The sequence below is a fragment of the Drosophila miranda genome (genome assembly GCF_003369915.1).
Source record: "Drosophila miranda strain MSH22 chromosome Y unlocalized genomic scaffold, D.miranda_PacBio2.1 Contig_Y1_pilon, whole genome shotgun sequence".
Lineage (NCBI taxonomy): Eukaryota > Metazoa > Arthropoda > Insecta > Diptera > Drosophilidae > Drosophila > Drosophila miranda.
Window position 1 is genome coordinate 33,386,329 of NW_022881603.1, and position 15,516 is coordinate 33,401,844.

A 15,516-nucleotide genomic window follows, 5' to 3' on the forward strand; every position below is an offset into this window, starting at 1 on the left:
AACAGTTTGTAAACCAGGATCTTCATATTAAATTAACGAAATAGGGTATTCAGAGGCCTATACACACATCATGTCTTCAGATACCAGAAACATTGCGACTATTTTTTTTGTTGAACTATTTTGTTTATTCCTTGTTTTAAGCAAGGAATAACGAGGGGGAAAGTTGTGAGTTGCTGCGGACACCGCAACTCTACGGTTATACCCTATACTAAGTCAGTATTGCTGAATCTGGATCAGATCAGATCATTTTTATAGCCAAAAGGAACAAATCAATTTGCAGTGGCTACGCAGCGCGTGACGTCACGCTCAGACTGATTTTCTGTCTCTCTCGCACGCACTCTTTGTCGTGTCGTTTAATATTAGCGGCGTCTGCCGGAGGAGAGTTATACTGACTTAGTATCGGTTATAACCGTAGAGTTTCGGTGTCCGCAGCAACTCACAACGTTCCCCCTCGTTTGATTAATAATTGATGTAAATTGTTATAATATTTAAAGATTTTGAATTTCCTTCTGAGCCCGGCAAATCTTTGGCAATCGAAGATCAGGTGTTCGGCATATTCATTTACATTGCACGTTTCGCAGATATTTGAGTCAATTGCTTTGATTCTGTGTAGGAAGACTTTGTCGTATGTTTGTCCCGTCATAAGTCTGTTAATGGTCTTGATGCTTTTAGCATTCCATTTAAGAGAAAAATGCCAGGGTTTACTGGGTATGTCTGGAAATATGTCTATGAGGCTGGATCCCTTCGTCCTACACTTCGTCCTGTAGTCCTCATTCCATTTGTATACTAAAAAGTTCCTAATTTCTCTTTGAGCCTCCTTGTAGCTGTATTTTATATTTATTGTAAACCGCTCACTTGTAGCAGCCTTTGCTGCTATGTCAGTCTTTTCGTTGATGGCCACACCCTTGTGACCAGGGACCCATAGAATGTCAAGTTTCTGAATGTCTGATTGGTTAACTATGTTGTGAATATCATTCACTAGGTACGAGTCTGTATTCTTATTTTTAATTAAATTAATAGCTAGTAATATTCGACGGAATATCAAAATCGAATATATTGTTTCGAATCCTTTACGGAGAACAATTAACCTATTATAAGCCAAGGGGCCGAAAAAAATGAAATTTTAATCATTTTAGCGCAGTTCAGGTGAAAGTTAGCGTTGTTATTTTTAATTTCAGATGAAAGATGGCCTGAATCTACAAGAAGAATTTACAATCGTTAATATTTTCTGCCATTTACCTGAAGAAGGTGAACTATTTAAATAGAGGGGGCTTAAGTGGGCTAAATTCGTTTTTTCATCATAACGAGACGCTATATTGTTGTTGGAAAAAAAAACAGCAATCGCCGTAGCAAGAAAATAAGTCCAGTATTTAAAACAAACCAGTCAAGTAGAAAATTGATTAATTTATTGGATAAAATTATGTGGGCAGGACTGAGAGATCTACCTAGCTAGTAATATTCGATGGAATATCAAAAACGGGGAATAGTACAATAGAACTTGAATTCGTCGGTATATCTATGGTATATTTGGGTATATTTCTGATGGTCGGACATTATATTTTAACAATAAATCAGCGGCACACTTTTGTTTAGCTTCCGAATAAATATATTATTAAATGAAATGGAGGCTATTTTAAATACGCAGTTTCAGCAGCTGGAAGATATCATCGGGGAAATATTAAAAGTAAAAAAGAGCGTAAGTGTTAACAAGCTGCAAAGTCGTTGGTTCCTTATTTTTATTATTTTTGTATGCAGGGGCAGAACTCAGACACATTGCGAAATGCGGCGGCATTGAAATTTGTTGCATTAAAGCATGCAAATCGAGAAGTTAAACAGAAAATAAAGTCTGGACGGGATAACTTACACTTGGAAAAATGTAAAGTGGACATAAGTCGGTTGCAATTGCAAAATCTTCTGTACGAAGTGAGCCACTTGAAAAAGGACATCGTGCGTTGCGAGAAATTCCAGAGTCGTGATTCCAAGTTGGTCCTGCTCTCAGACACTGAGTATTTTACCAAATTGCCGGGAATTGAATATAGTAAAATGAAACCAGAATCGGAGCACTACAAGCATTTGCACCGCTTAGAGTGTGAACTGCGTTTAAGGAAAGACCTGGATGAACAGAAAAGCTCATTGAAGATCTCCAAAAAGGAGCTGCAACAAGAGAATCTTAAACAACATAATAGGTACGTTTCATTCGCGCCAGCTCTACGCACCCTAAAGAGTGCTACGAAACCGCTGCATGATGCACTGCAGCTTTCTCTTGATGTTGAATGGAAGCTTAGTGCTGTGGTCAAATATCTGCCCAAGCCTCTTTATATATTATTCATCAAACTGCAATGCCTTCAACGTGCGAGCGATGAGCCATCATTCAATGTTGAAGTGGTAGGATATGAAAGTGAAGCTCAAATGCAGGAGTTGACAAACCTAAAGCAAAACCCAAAAGCAAGGCGCGACTACTCTGAAAGGGACATTGAATTGTCGGGAAAGCCTGAGGAAAATCCTTTGAACAAAGAATTAAGTCCTCGTCCTCGGCACATTCGCATCACGGTAAGATTAAACCAAAACATACGACTATAGAAAAATACCTTAACGTTTGAACGGTCTCTAGCTTGGCTCTGCTGGCTCGATTCAACTGGTGTTGATTATTCGCTAGAACACACCCCCTTCCGCCCCCGCAATGGACGAAAATCTGGGAATATTCACAAATCTCAGAGACTATTAAGGCTAGAGTAACCAAATTTGGTATCCGCACTCCTGTTAGATCTTACTATAAAACGTATATCTCAAAATTTCGCCCCACCCTTTTCCGCCCCCACAAAGGACGAAAATCTGTTGCATCCACAATATTGCACATTCGAGAAAACTAAAAACGCAGAATCATAGATAATGACCATATCTATCAGATTGCTGAATCTGGATCAGATCAGATCATTTTTATAGCCAATAGGAACAAATCAATTTGCAGTGGCTACGCAGCGCCCGACGTCACGCTCAGACTGATTTTCTGTCTCTCTCGCACGCACTCTTTGTCGTGTCGTTTAATATTAGCGGCGTCTGCCGGAGGAGAGCCATACTGACTTAGTATCGGGTATAACTGTAGAGTTGCGGTGTCCGCAGTAACTCACAACGTTCCCCCTCGTTTTATGTATTTATATGGACGCAATCGGCATTGTTTTGCAAATGCATTTATATAAGGCTTTTCCTTGGTGTATTCTATAGTCGTCTGCATTGAGCCTTCTGTCTCCAGAAAGATGTTAAAACTATAAATAGTTCGGAAAAGCTGAGCGTACAGAATACGATAATTTGCTTCCAGCTGTTGGGGTTGCAATGAGTTGGTCCAGTACTCCATCATCTACAAAATGGTATCAAAATAAGCTTATATATAACGCATGGAAGTCTGAACAAACTAACCTTGATAGCTGCATCATTCTGCGATGTACGGCGACCGTTCCAATGCACACTCAATATCCAGAGTGGCATTTCCAATGGATAATTACTCGGTATTCGAATAAAACACTCCATTTTGGCAGAACCACGAACAATCACAGCACGATAGGAATTATATGTTATGCCCTTATCATCCGGAGAAATGTTTAGTACGTCTGAATTTTGGGCTAGGAATTCCTCGAGAGTGATCGCCGTCCACTGCACTAGGCTGCAAGACAAGGCCGCAGGATAGACATTTTCTTTTAGTGCATACAAATCGATGTCCTTGTTAGTCAGACCACGTGTTTGCTGACTTAGATTTAACCAAGAGTTGCAGCGCCGTGTAATGCGAGCTATGGTCTCCCGCATGCTTTTATTCAAGTTCAACTCATGCTTATACAACATCGAGCTGTTGACTGTTGGTATAGAGCATATACTTTGTAACCAACAGTATGCTTTTCCAAAGTCCTTAGACTCCAGATATTGTATACATTCCTCTGGTGTCAGATCCTTATTCTGTAACTAACGCAAATATATAATTTTATGATTCATACATATATATAGGAAAATTATAGCTTGTTGCTTGTCTTACATCGTATTGAATACCGGGTATAGGTATTTCATTACCCAAATCGTTTGCAACCAAATGCCGAAGGAGATGCTGAACGCTAAAACTTACCCTTGATGGTTTGTATTATTGGAAATGCTCAATTGAGGCCATGCTGTCGCACATTTAATTTGTTCGAAATAGCGAATAATCAACACCAGTTGAATCGAGCCAGCAGAGCCAAGCTAGAGACCGTTCAAACGTTAAGGTATTTTTCTATAGTCGTATGTTTTGGTTTAATCTTACCGTGATGCGAATGTGCAGAGGATGAGGACTTAATTCTTTGTTCAAAGGATTTTCCTCAGGCTTTCCCGACAATTCAATCTCCCTTTCAGAGTAGTCGCGCCTTGCTTTTGGGTTTTGCTTTAGGTTTGTCAACTCCTGCATCTGAGCTTCACTTTTATATCCTACCACTTCAACATTGAATGATGGCTCATCGCTCGCACGTTGAAGGCATTGCAGGTTGATGAATAATATATAAAGAGGCTTGGGCAGATATTTGACCACAGCACTAAGCTTCCATTCAACATCAAGATTATTTAAGATTCTCTTGTTGCAGCTCCTTTTTGGAGTTCTTCAATCTAGATCTCACTATAAAACGTATATCTCAGAATTTCGCCCCACCCCCTTCCGCCCCCACAAAGGACGAAAATCTGTTGCATCCACAATATTGCAGATTTGAGAAAACTAAAAACGCAGAATCATAGATAACGACCATATCTATCAGATTGCTGAATCTGGATCAGATCAGATCATTTTTATAGCCAATAGGAACAAATCAATTTGCAGTGGCTACGCAGCGCCCGACGTCACGCTCAGACTGATTTTCTGTCTCTCTCGCACGCACTCTTTGTCGTGTCGTTTAATATTAGCGGCGTCTGCCGGAGGAGAGCCATACTGACTTAGTATCGGGTATAACTGTAGAGTTGCGGTGTCCGCAGCAACTCACAACGTTCCCCCTCTTTTTCCTATATATATGTATGAATCATAAAATTATATATTTGCGTTAGTTACAGAATAAGGATCTGACACCAGAGAAATGTATACAATATCTGGCGTCTAAGGACTTTGGAAAAGCATACTGTTGGTTACAAAGTATATGCTCTATACCAACAGTCAACAGCTCGATGTTGTATAAGCATGAGCTGAACTTGAATAAAAGCATGCGGGAGACCATAGCTCGCATTACACGGCGCTGGAACTCTTGGTTAAATCTAAGTCAGCAAATACGTGGTCTGAATAACAAGGAACTGGATTTGTATGCACTAAAAGAAAATGTCTATCCTGCGGCCTTGTCTTGCAGCCTAGTGCAGTGGACGGCGATCACTCTCGAGGAATTCCTAGCCCAAAATTCAGACGTACTAAACATTTCTCCGGATGATAAGGGCATAACATACAATTCCTATCGTGCTGTGATTGTTCGTGGCTCTGCCAAAATGGAGTGTTTCATTCGAATCCCGAGTAATTATCCATTGGAAATGCCACTCTGGATATTGAGTGTGCATTGGAACGGTCGCCGTACATCGCAGAATAATGCAGCTATCAAGGTTAGTTTGTTCAGACTTCCATGCGTTATATATAAGCTTATTTTGATACCATTTTGTAGATGATGGAGTACTGGACCAACTCATTGCAACCCCAACAGCTGGAAGCAAATTATCGTATTCTGTACGCTCAGCTTTTCCGAACTATTTATAGTTTTGACATCTTTCTGGAGACAGAAGGCTCAATGCAGACGACTATAGAATACACCAAGGAAAAGCCTTATATAAGTGCATTTGCAAAACGATGCCGATTGCGTCCATATAAATACATAAAAAAGGGTTCCGTACACGCATTCAAACAATAAGGAACTAAAAACAAATATAAGAAAAAAATCAAAAGCAGTTACTAAACATCTTCACAGTTGCTGTTTATTATGTAATGCATAATTGCAATAATGCAATAATTAAGTAACATTTAAATCTAGCTACAGTTTTATTGACAGCTTAGTTTCTGAGATGCTGTCGCTGCCAGGGACTCGGTTGGCAGGGTGATTGCAGAGGCATTTTCAACAGACTCTCGACTCTCATCCGGCATAACTTTATCAACAACGTGTTTTTCTATTAGACCGCTTTCTCCCAAGTAGCATATGGAAAATCCATCGTACCATGCCTCCTGATCCTTCAGTACTTCCTTCAATTGCCACACCTTGTATTTCCAGAACTGGAACATCACCTTCAGGCCGGATATGCCCCTCACGCGCCACCTTATGCGCACGGTGTAATCGTCGGGATGCTTTGTAATTTTAAGAACCTCAAACTTAACGTAGACGTACTTTAGGTGACCCACAGTTCGAAGAATGGCAATTTGCTTAACAAAGTGGTATAGACCGACTGTGTGCTTGCCGGTAATATTGTTCTGAAATATAAGGTTTGGGCTGTATATGGAATAGTGCAGCGGTTCAACAAAGAGTTTGGGAAGCGTGGTTCGCAGAACTTCGTAGGCTCGCTCCAGATCTTCAGGCTTTCGAACATTTTCCTTCTCTTTGGCGGATGTTTGTACATTACTGTTTTCGTGAAAACTTCGTTTCGGTTGCATTACGCTACTACCTTCACATTTTAGCCAATTGTAGTTATATGATCCTGTGCAAGGAGAGTATAATCGCATTGTGGAAGCCCACGCCTGTTCTTTGGAGCCCCACAAGCTTATCAAATTGCTCTTTCTCATTGATAAAATTCCAAAATTTCGCATCATTTTGACAAGGACCATTGACGAATTTACCGGACTCTGGTCACTGTATTTCCCGAATTATGTTAAATGTTTCTTCCTTTTAAGCGTCACTCTGCCGTTCAAATATCACGTTCAAATTCTTCATCTGGTTTTACTCAGCGTTTAAATTGTGGGGTTTTTAATCTTTTTTAGACGTGCTCGTGTTGTAACCAAGTTTATTTGGAATCGAAAAATCATATGGTCATATGTATATCGATATAAATATTTTGTACAATAAAAGTGTGAGGTGATGTGATAGTTTTTTTGGGATATCTCAACGGAACTTTCTGAACTCGGAGACAGTTTACACTATTTTTTTGTAGTTTCAGTGATCCAACGTCGTTAGAATCATAGTTGGATAATGGAAATAAGTATCCATATTTTTATGTGATATTTCCCGTATGCGACTATACTCAAGACCACTCTAGTCTAAATTATTGTCGCACCAGTCGAAAAGCTGTTGAACTATTTGTGCCAAAACGTGCCACCCAGCTGTGGTTGAGTAATACCTAACAAAAATAGATCCAAAGAAAATTCATGTCGACCAGAAATACCTAGATTTTTCAAATCACAACGTTCCCCCTCGTTTTTTTTTGGTTTTAAATCATCTCAAGGATGATCGGAATTTTGATCGTAGCACTGTAGCCACATTGATCAGATACTGGTGATGTAGTTTGGCGAGTTTGACAGGTCGGTATATAAAACGAGGGGGAACGTTGTGAGTTGCTGCGGACACCGCAACTCTACGGTTATACCCGATACTAAGTCAGTATGGCTCTCCTCCGGCAGACGCCGCTAATATTAAACGATACGACAAAGAGTGCGTGCGAGAGAGACAGAAAATCAGTCTGAGCGTGACGTCGGGCGCTGCGTAGCCACTGCAAATTGATTTGTTCCTATTGGCTATAAAAATGATCTGATCTGATCCAGATTCAGCAATCTGATAGATATGGTCATTATCTATGATTCTGCGTTTTTAGTTTCGAATGTGAAATATTGTGGATGCAACAGATTTTCGTCCTTTGTGTGGGCGGAAGGGGGTGGGGCGAAACTTTGAGATACACGTTTTATAGTAAGATCTAACAGGAGTGCGGATACCAAATTTGGTTATTCTAGCCTTAATAGTCTCTGAGATTTTTGAATATCCCCAGATTTTCGTCCTTTGCGGGGGCGGAAGGGGGTGTGGCGAAATTTTGAAACAAACTCGTCTCGGTCCGATATATTTGGAGTGTGGATATCAAATTTGGTTGCTCTAGCTTTTGTAGTCTCTGAGATCTAGGCGCTAATGTTTTACTCTAAGCAAAGCCGCCTATGCTACGTGTGTGTTAGAGAGAGACAGGGCGAGAAAAAATGAAATTGTTTTCTTGATGCTGGCTATAATAATAATACGATCCAATTCAGATTCCGCAATCTTAAAGATATGGTCATTCTCTACAATTCTACGTTTTTGGTTTTCTCATATCTTTAAAATTGTGGATGCCACAGATTTTCGTCCTTTGTGGGGGCGGAAGTGGGCGGGGCGAAGTTTTGAAATATTTTTGTAGCAGTGACATATCACAGAAGTCTGGATCCAAAACATCGTTGCTCTAGCTCTTATAGTCTTTGAGCACTAGGCGCTGAATGGGACGGACAGACGGACAGACGGACGGACGGACAGACAGACAGGGCTCAATCGACTCGGCTATTGATGCTGATCAAGAATATATATACTTTATGGGGTCGGAAACGATTCCTTCTGGACGTTACACACATCCAATTTTACCACAAATCTAATATACCCCAATACTCATTTTGAGTATCGGGTATAAAAAGAGGAAAATTACTTAACTGTGTTAGAAAATAAACTGAAACGAGGGGGAACGTTGTGAGTTGCTGCGGACACCGCAACTCTACGGTTATACCCGATACTAAGTCAGTATGGCTCTCCTCCGGCAGACGCCGCTAATATTAAACGACACGACAAAGAGTGCGTGCGAGAGAGACAGAAAATCAGTCTGAGCGTGACGTCGGGCGCTGCGTAGCCAGTGCAAATTGATTTGTTCCTTTTGGCTATAAAAATGATCTGATCTGATCCAGATTCAGCAATCTGATAGATATGGTCATTATCTATGATTCTGCGTTTTTAGTTTTCTCGAATGTGAAATATTGTGGATGCAACAGATTTTCGTCCTTTGTGTGGGCGGAAGGGGGTGGGGCGAAATTTTGAGATACACGTTTTATAGTAATATCTAACAGGAGTGCGGATACCAAATTTGGTTACTCTAGCCTTAATAGTCTCTGAGATTTTTGAATATCCCCAGATTTTCGTCCATTGCGGGGGCGGAAGGGGGTGTGGCGAAATTTTGAAACAAACTCGTCTCGGTCTGATATATTAGGAGTGTGGATACCAAATTTGGTTGCTCTAGCTTTTAAAGTCTCTGAGATCTAGGCGCTAATGTTTTACTCTAAGCAAAGCCGCCTATGCTACGTGTGTGTTAGAGAGAGACAGGGCGAGAAAAAATGAAATTGTTTTCTTGATGCTGGCTATAATAATAATACGATCCAATTCAGATTCCGCAATCTTAAAGATATGGTCATTCTCTACAATTCTGCGTTTTTGGTTTTCTCATATCTTTAAAATTGTGGATGCCACAGATTTTCGTCTTTTGTGGGGGCGGAAGTGGGCGGGGCGAAGTTTTGAAATATTTTTGTAACAGTGACGTATCACAGAAGTCTGGATCCAAAACATCGTTGTATAGCTCTTATAGTCTTTGAGCACTAGGCGCTGAAGGGGACGGACAGACGGACGGACGGACAGACGAACAGACGAACAGACGGACAGACAGACAGACAGACAGGGCCCAATCGACTCGGCTATTGATGCTGATCAAGAATATATATACTTTATGGGGTCGGAAACGATTCCATCTGGACGTTACACACATCCACTTTTACCACAAATCTAATATACCCCAATACTCATTTTGAGTATCGGGTATAATTACTTTATAACATGATGAAGAAAAAAGGGGTCAAAAGTTTAAGTCAGCAGTTTTGATGAAGATTGCGAGCTCTCTGAGATGTAACGGCTCTTTTTTGATTAATAATTGATGTGTGTATATTGTTATAATATTTAAAGATTTTGAATTTCCTTCTGAGCCCGGCAAATCTTTGGCAATCGAAGATCAGGTGTTCGGCATATTCAGTTACATTGCACGTTTCTCAGATATTTGAGTCAATTGCTTTGATTCTGTGTAGGAAGACTTTGTCGTATGTGTGTCCCGTCATAGGTCTGTTAATGGTCTTGATGCTTTTAGCATTCCATTTAAGAGAAAAATGCCAGGGTTTACTGGGTATGTCTGGAAATATGTCTATGAGGCTGGATCCCTTCGTCCTACACTTCGTCCTGTATTCCTCATTCCATTTGTATACTAAAAAGTTCCTAATTTCTCTTTGAGCCTCCTTGTAGCTGTATTTTATATTTATTGTAAACCGCTCACTTGTAGCAGCCTTTGCTGCTATGTCAGTCTTTTCGTTGATGGCCACACCCTTGTGACCAGGGACCCATAGAATGTCAAGTTTCTGAATGTCTGATTGGTTAACTATGTTGTGAATATCATTCACTAGGTACGAGTCTGTATTCTTATTTTTAATTAAATTAATAGCTAGTAATATTCGACGGAATATCAAAATCGAAAATATTGTTTTGAATCCTTTACGGAGAACAATTAACCTATTATAAGCCAAGGGGCCGAAAATAATGAAATTTTAATCATTTTAGCGCAGTTCAGGTGAAAGTTAGCGTTGTTATTTTTAATTTCAGATGAAAGATGGCCTGAATCTACAAGAAGAATTTACAATCGTTAATATTTTCTGCCATTTACCTGAAGAAGGTGAACTATTTAAATAGAAGGGGCTTAAGTGGGCTAAATTCGTTTTTTCATCATAACGAGACGCTATATTGTTGTTGGAAAAAAAAACAGCAATCGCCGTAGCAAGAAAATAAGTCAAGTATTTAAAACAAACCAGTCAAGTAGAAAATTGATTAATTTATTGGATAAAATTATGTGGGCAGGACTGAGAGATCTACCTAGCTAGTAATATTCGACGGAATATTAAAAACGGGGAATAGTACAATAGAACTTGAATTCGTCGGTATATCTATGGTATATTTGGGTATATTTCTGATGGTCGGACATTATATTTTAACAATAAATCCGCGGCACTCTTTTGTTTAGCTTCCGAATAAATATATTATTAAGTGAAATGGAGGCTATTTTAAATACGCAGTTTCAGCAGCTGGAAGATATCATCGGGGAAATATTAAAAGTAAAAAAAGAGCGTAAGTGTTAACAAGCTGCAAAGTCGTTGGTTCCTTATTTTCCTTATTTTTGTATGCAGGGGCAGAACTCAGACACATTGCGAACTGCGGCGGCATTGAAATTTGTTGCATTAAAGCATGCAAATCGAGAAGTTAAACAGAAAATAAAGTCTGGACGGGATAACTTACACTTGGAAAAATGTAAAGTGGACATAAGTCGGTTGCAATTGCAAAATCTTCTGTACGAAGTGAGCCACTTGAAAAAGGACATCGTGAGTTGCGAGAAATTCCAGAGTCGTGACTCCAAGTTGGTCCTGCTCTCAGACACTGAGTATTTTACCCAATTGCCGGGAATTGAAGATAGTAAAGTGAAACCAGAATCGGAGCACTACAAGCATTTGCAGCGCTTAGAGTGTGAACTGCGTTTAAGGAAAGACCTGGATGAACAGAAAAGCTCATTGAAGAACTCCAAAAAGGAGCTGCAACAAGAGAATCTTAAACAACATAATAGGTACGTTTCATTCGCGCCAGCTCTACGCACCCTAAAGAGTGCTACGAAACCGCTGCATGATGCACTGCAGCTTTCTCTTGATGTTGAATGGAAGCTTAGTGCTGTGGTCAAATATCTGCCCAAGCCTCTTTATATATTATTCATCAAACTGCAATGCCTTCAACGTGCGAGCGATGAGCCATCATTCAATGTTGAAGTGGTAGGATATGAAAGTGAAGCTCAAATGCAGGAGTTGACAAACCTAAAGCAAAACCCAAAAGCAAGGCGCCCCTCATCTGAAAGGGACATTGAATTGTCGGGAAAGCCTGAGGAAAATCCTTTGAACAAAGAATTAAGTCCTCATCCTCTGCACATTCGCATCACGGTAAGATTAAACCAAAACATACGACTATAGAAAAATACCTTAACGTTCGAACGGTCTATAGCTTGGCTCTGCTGGCTCGATTCAACTGGTGTTGATTATTCGCTATTTCGAACAAATTAAATGTGCGACAGCATGGCCTCAATTGAGCATTTCCAATAATACAAACCATCAAGGGTAAGTTTTAGCGAGTGAATTGCTTTAGCAGCAACTATATTTTAAAACATTTTCATGTGTTTAGGGATACTAATTTCGTTCAGCATCTCCTTCGGCATTTTTTTGCAAACGATTTGGGTAATGAAATACTTATACCCGGTATTCAATACGATGTAAGACAAGCAACAAGCTATAATTTTCCTATATATATGTATGAATCATAAAATTATATATTTGCGTTAGTTACAGAATAAGGATCTGACACCAGAGAAATGTATACAATATCTGGAGTCTAAGGACTTTGGAAAAGCATACTGTTGGTTACAAAGTATATGCTCTATACCAACAGTCAACAGCTCGATGTTGTATAAGCATGAGCTGAACTTGAATAAAAGCATGCGGGAGACCATAGCTCGCATTACACGGCGCTGGAACTCTTGGTTAAATCTAAGTCAGCAAATACGTGGTCTGAATAACAAGGAACTGGATTTGTATGCACTAAAAGAAAATGTCTATCCTGCGGCCTTGTCTTGCAGCCTAGTGCAGTGGACGGCGATCACTCTCGAGGAATTCCTAGCCCAAAATTCAGACGTACTAAACATTTCTCCGGATGATAAGGGCATAACATACAATTCCTATCGTGCTGTGATTGTTCGTGGCTCTGCCAAAATGGAGTGTTTCATTCGAATACCGAGTAATTATCCATTGGAAATGCCACTCTGGATATTGAGTGTGCATTGGAACGGTCGCCGTACATCGCAGAATAATGCAGCTATCAAGGTTAGTTTGTTCAGACTTCCATGCGTTATATATAAGCTTATTTTGATACCATTTTGTAGATGATGGAGTACTGGACCAACTCATTGCAACCCCAACAGCTGGAAGCAAATTATCGTATTCTGTACGCTCAGCTTTTCCGAACTATTTATAGTTTTGATATCTTTCTGGAGACAGAAGGCTCAATGCAGACGACTATAGAATACACCAAGGAAAAGCCTTATATAAGTGCATTTGCAAAACGATGCCGATTGCGTCCATATAAATACATAAAAAAGGGTTCCGTACACGCATTCAAACAATAAGGACCTAAAAACAAATATAAGAATATGGTTTTGTAAAAAAAAATCAAAAGCAGTTACTAAACATCTTCACAGTTGCTGTTTATTATGTAATGCATAATTGCAATAATGCAATAAATAAGTAACATTTAAATCTAGCTACCGTTTTATTGACAGCTTAGTTTCTGAGATGCTGTCGCTGCCAGGGACTCGGTTGGCAGGGTGATTGCAGAGGCATTTTCAACAGACTCTCGACTCTCATCCGGTATAACTTTATCAACAACGTGTTTTTCTATTAGACCGCTTTCTCCCAAGTAGCATATGGAAAATCCATCGTACCATGCCTCCTGATCCTTCAGTACTTCCTTCAATTGCCACACCTTGTATTTCCAGAACTGGAACATCACCTTCAGGCCGGATATGCCCCTCACGCGCCACCTTATGCGCACGGTGTAATCGTCGGTATGCTTTGTAATTTTAAGAACCTCAAACTTAACGTAGACGTACTTTAGGTGACCCACAGTTCGAAGAATGGCAATTTGCTTAACAAAGTGGTATAGACCGACTGTGTGCTTGCCGGTAATATTGTTCTGAAATATAAGGTTTGGGCTGTATATGGAATAGTTCAGCGGTTCAACAAAGAGTTTGGGAAGCGTGGTTCGCAGAACTTCGTAGGCTCGCTCCAGATCTTCAGGCTTTCGAACATTTTCCTTCTCTTTGGCGGATGTTTGTACATTACTGTTTTCGTGAAAACTTCGTTTCGGTTGCATTACGCTACTACCTTCACATTTTAGCCAATTGTAGTTATATGATCCTGTGCAAGGAGAGTATAATCGCATTGTGGAAGCCCACGCCTGTTCTTTGGAGCCCCACAAGCTTATCAAATTGCTCTTTCTCATTGATAAAATTCCAAAATTTCGCATCATTTTGACAAGGACCATTGACGAATTTACCGGACTCTGGTAACTGTATTTCCCGTAATATGTTAAATGTTTCTTCCTTTTAAGCGTCACTCTGCCGTTCAAATATCACGTTTAAATTCTTCATCTGGTTTTACTCAGCGTTTAAATTGTGGAGTTTTTAATCTTTTTTAGACGTGCTCGTGTGGTAACCAAGTTTATTTGGAATCGAAAAATCATATGGTCATATGTATATCAATATAAATATTTTGTACAATAAAAGTGTGAGGTGATGTGATAGTTTTTTTGGGATATCTCAACGGAACTTTCTGAACTCGGAGACAGTTTACACTATTTTTTTGTAGTTTCAGTGATCCAACGTCGTTAGAATCATAGTTGGATAATGGAAATAAGTATCCATATTTTTATGTGATATTTCCCGTATGCGACTATACTTCAAGACCACTCTAGTCTAAATTATTGTCGCACCAGTCGAAAAGCTGTTGAACTATTTGTGCCAAAACGTGCCACCCAGTTGTGGTAGAGTAATACCTAACAAAAATAGATCCAAAGAAAATTCATGTCGACCAGAAATACCTAGATTTTTCAAATCACAACGTTCCCCCTCGTTTTTTTTTTGGTTTTAAATCATCTCAAGGATGATCGGAATTTTGATCGTAGCACTGTAGCCACATTGATCAGATACTGGTGATGTAGTTTGGCGAGTTTGACAGGTCGGTATATAAAATGAGGGGGAACGTTGTGAGTTGCTGCGGACACCGCAACTCTACGGTTACACCCGATACTAAGTCAGTATGGCTCTCCTCCGGCAGACGCCGCTAATATTAAACGACACGACAAAGAGTGCGTGCGAGAGAGACAGAAAATCAGTCTGAGCGTGACGTCGGGCGCTGCGTAGCCACTGCAAATTGATTTGTTCCTATTGGCTATAAAAATGATCTTTGAGATACACGTTTTATAGTAAGATCTAACAGGAGTGCGGATACCAAATTTGGTTACTCTAGCCTTAATAGTCTCTGAGATTTGTGAATATCCCCAGATTTTCGTCCTTTGCGGGGGCGGAAGGGGGTGTGGCGAAATTTTGAAACAAACTCGTCTCGGTCCGATATATTTGGAGTGTGGATATCAAATTTGGTTGCTCTAGCTTTTGTAGTCTCTGAGATCTAGGCGCTAATGTTTTACTCTAAGCAAAGCCGCCTATGGTACGTGTGTGTTAGAGAGAGACAGGGCGAGAAAAAATGAAATTGTTTTCTTGATGCTGGCTATAATAATAATACGATCCAATTCAGATTCCGCAATCTTAAAGATATGGTCATTCTCTACAATTCTACGTTTTTGGTTTTCTCATATCTTTAAAATTGTGGATGCCACAGATTTTCGTCCTTTGTGGGGGCGGAAGTGGGCGGGGCGAAGTTTTGAAATA

The 15,516-nt window shown here is 40.0% G+C and overlaps 4 protein-coding genes across 12 annotated transcripts in view; 2 read left to right on the forward strand and 2 right to left on the reverse strand.

Annotated features, from left to right (window-relative positions):
* Positions 1–1,590: 1,590 nt before the first annotated feature.
* The window catches only part of LOC117190320 (THO complex subunit 5-like), a 32,813-nt gene continuing 18,887 nt past the window's right edge, over positions 1,591–15,516 (forward strand). For 4 of the 9 annotated variants that reach the window (XM_033395395.1, XM_033395400.1, XM_033395393.1 and 1 more), the window contains exons 1-2: positions 1,607–1,696; positions 11,168–11,356. In XM_033395395.1, the coding sequence (XP_033251286.1) occupies positions 1,622–1,696; positions 11,168–11,356 (264 nt within the window). In that variant the 5' untranslated portion in view covers positions 1,607–1,621. Of the gene's footprint in view, positions 1,697–1,755; positions 2,473–11,167; positions 11,357–11,884; positions 11,963–12,023; positions 12,137–12,200; positions 12,289–12,358; positions 12,896–12,954; positions 13,242–15,516 lie in introns of those variants that run through there. The other 5 variants (XR_004473684.1, XR_004473685.1, XM_033395397.1 and 2 more) reach the window with 4 other exon arrangements.
* On the forward strand, positions 5,079–5,900 carry LOC117190355 (THO complex subunit 5-like). The gene is made up of 2 exons (XM_033395434.1): positions 5,079–5,583; positions 5,643–5,900. The coding sequence occupies exons 1-2, from the start codon at positions 5,164–5,166 to the stop codon at positions 5,883–5,885; spliced, it is 663 nt and encodes a 220-aa protein (XP_033251325.1). The 5' UTR covers positions 5,079–5,163; the 3' UTR covers positions 5,886–5,900.
* On the reverse strand, positions 5,928–7,056 carry LOC117190349 (uncharacterized protein C6orf136 homolog). Its single transcript, XM_033395430.1, has one exon. It carries the CDS (start codon positions 6,785–6,787, stop codon positions 6,014–6,016), a length of 774 nt encoding a protein of 257 aa, XP_033251321.1. The 5' UTR covers positions 6,788–7,056; the 3' UTR covers positions 5,928–6,013.
* On the reverse strand, positions 13,255–14,199 carry LOC117190348 (uncharacterized protein C6orf136 homolog). Its single transcript, XM_033395429.1, has one exon. The coding sequence runs from the start codon at positions 14,112–14,114 to the stop codon at positions 13,341–13,343; it is 774 nt and encodes a 257-aa protein (XP_033251320.1). The 5' UTR covers positions 14,115–14,199; the 3' UTR covers positions 13,255–13,340.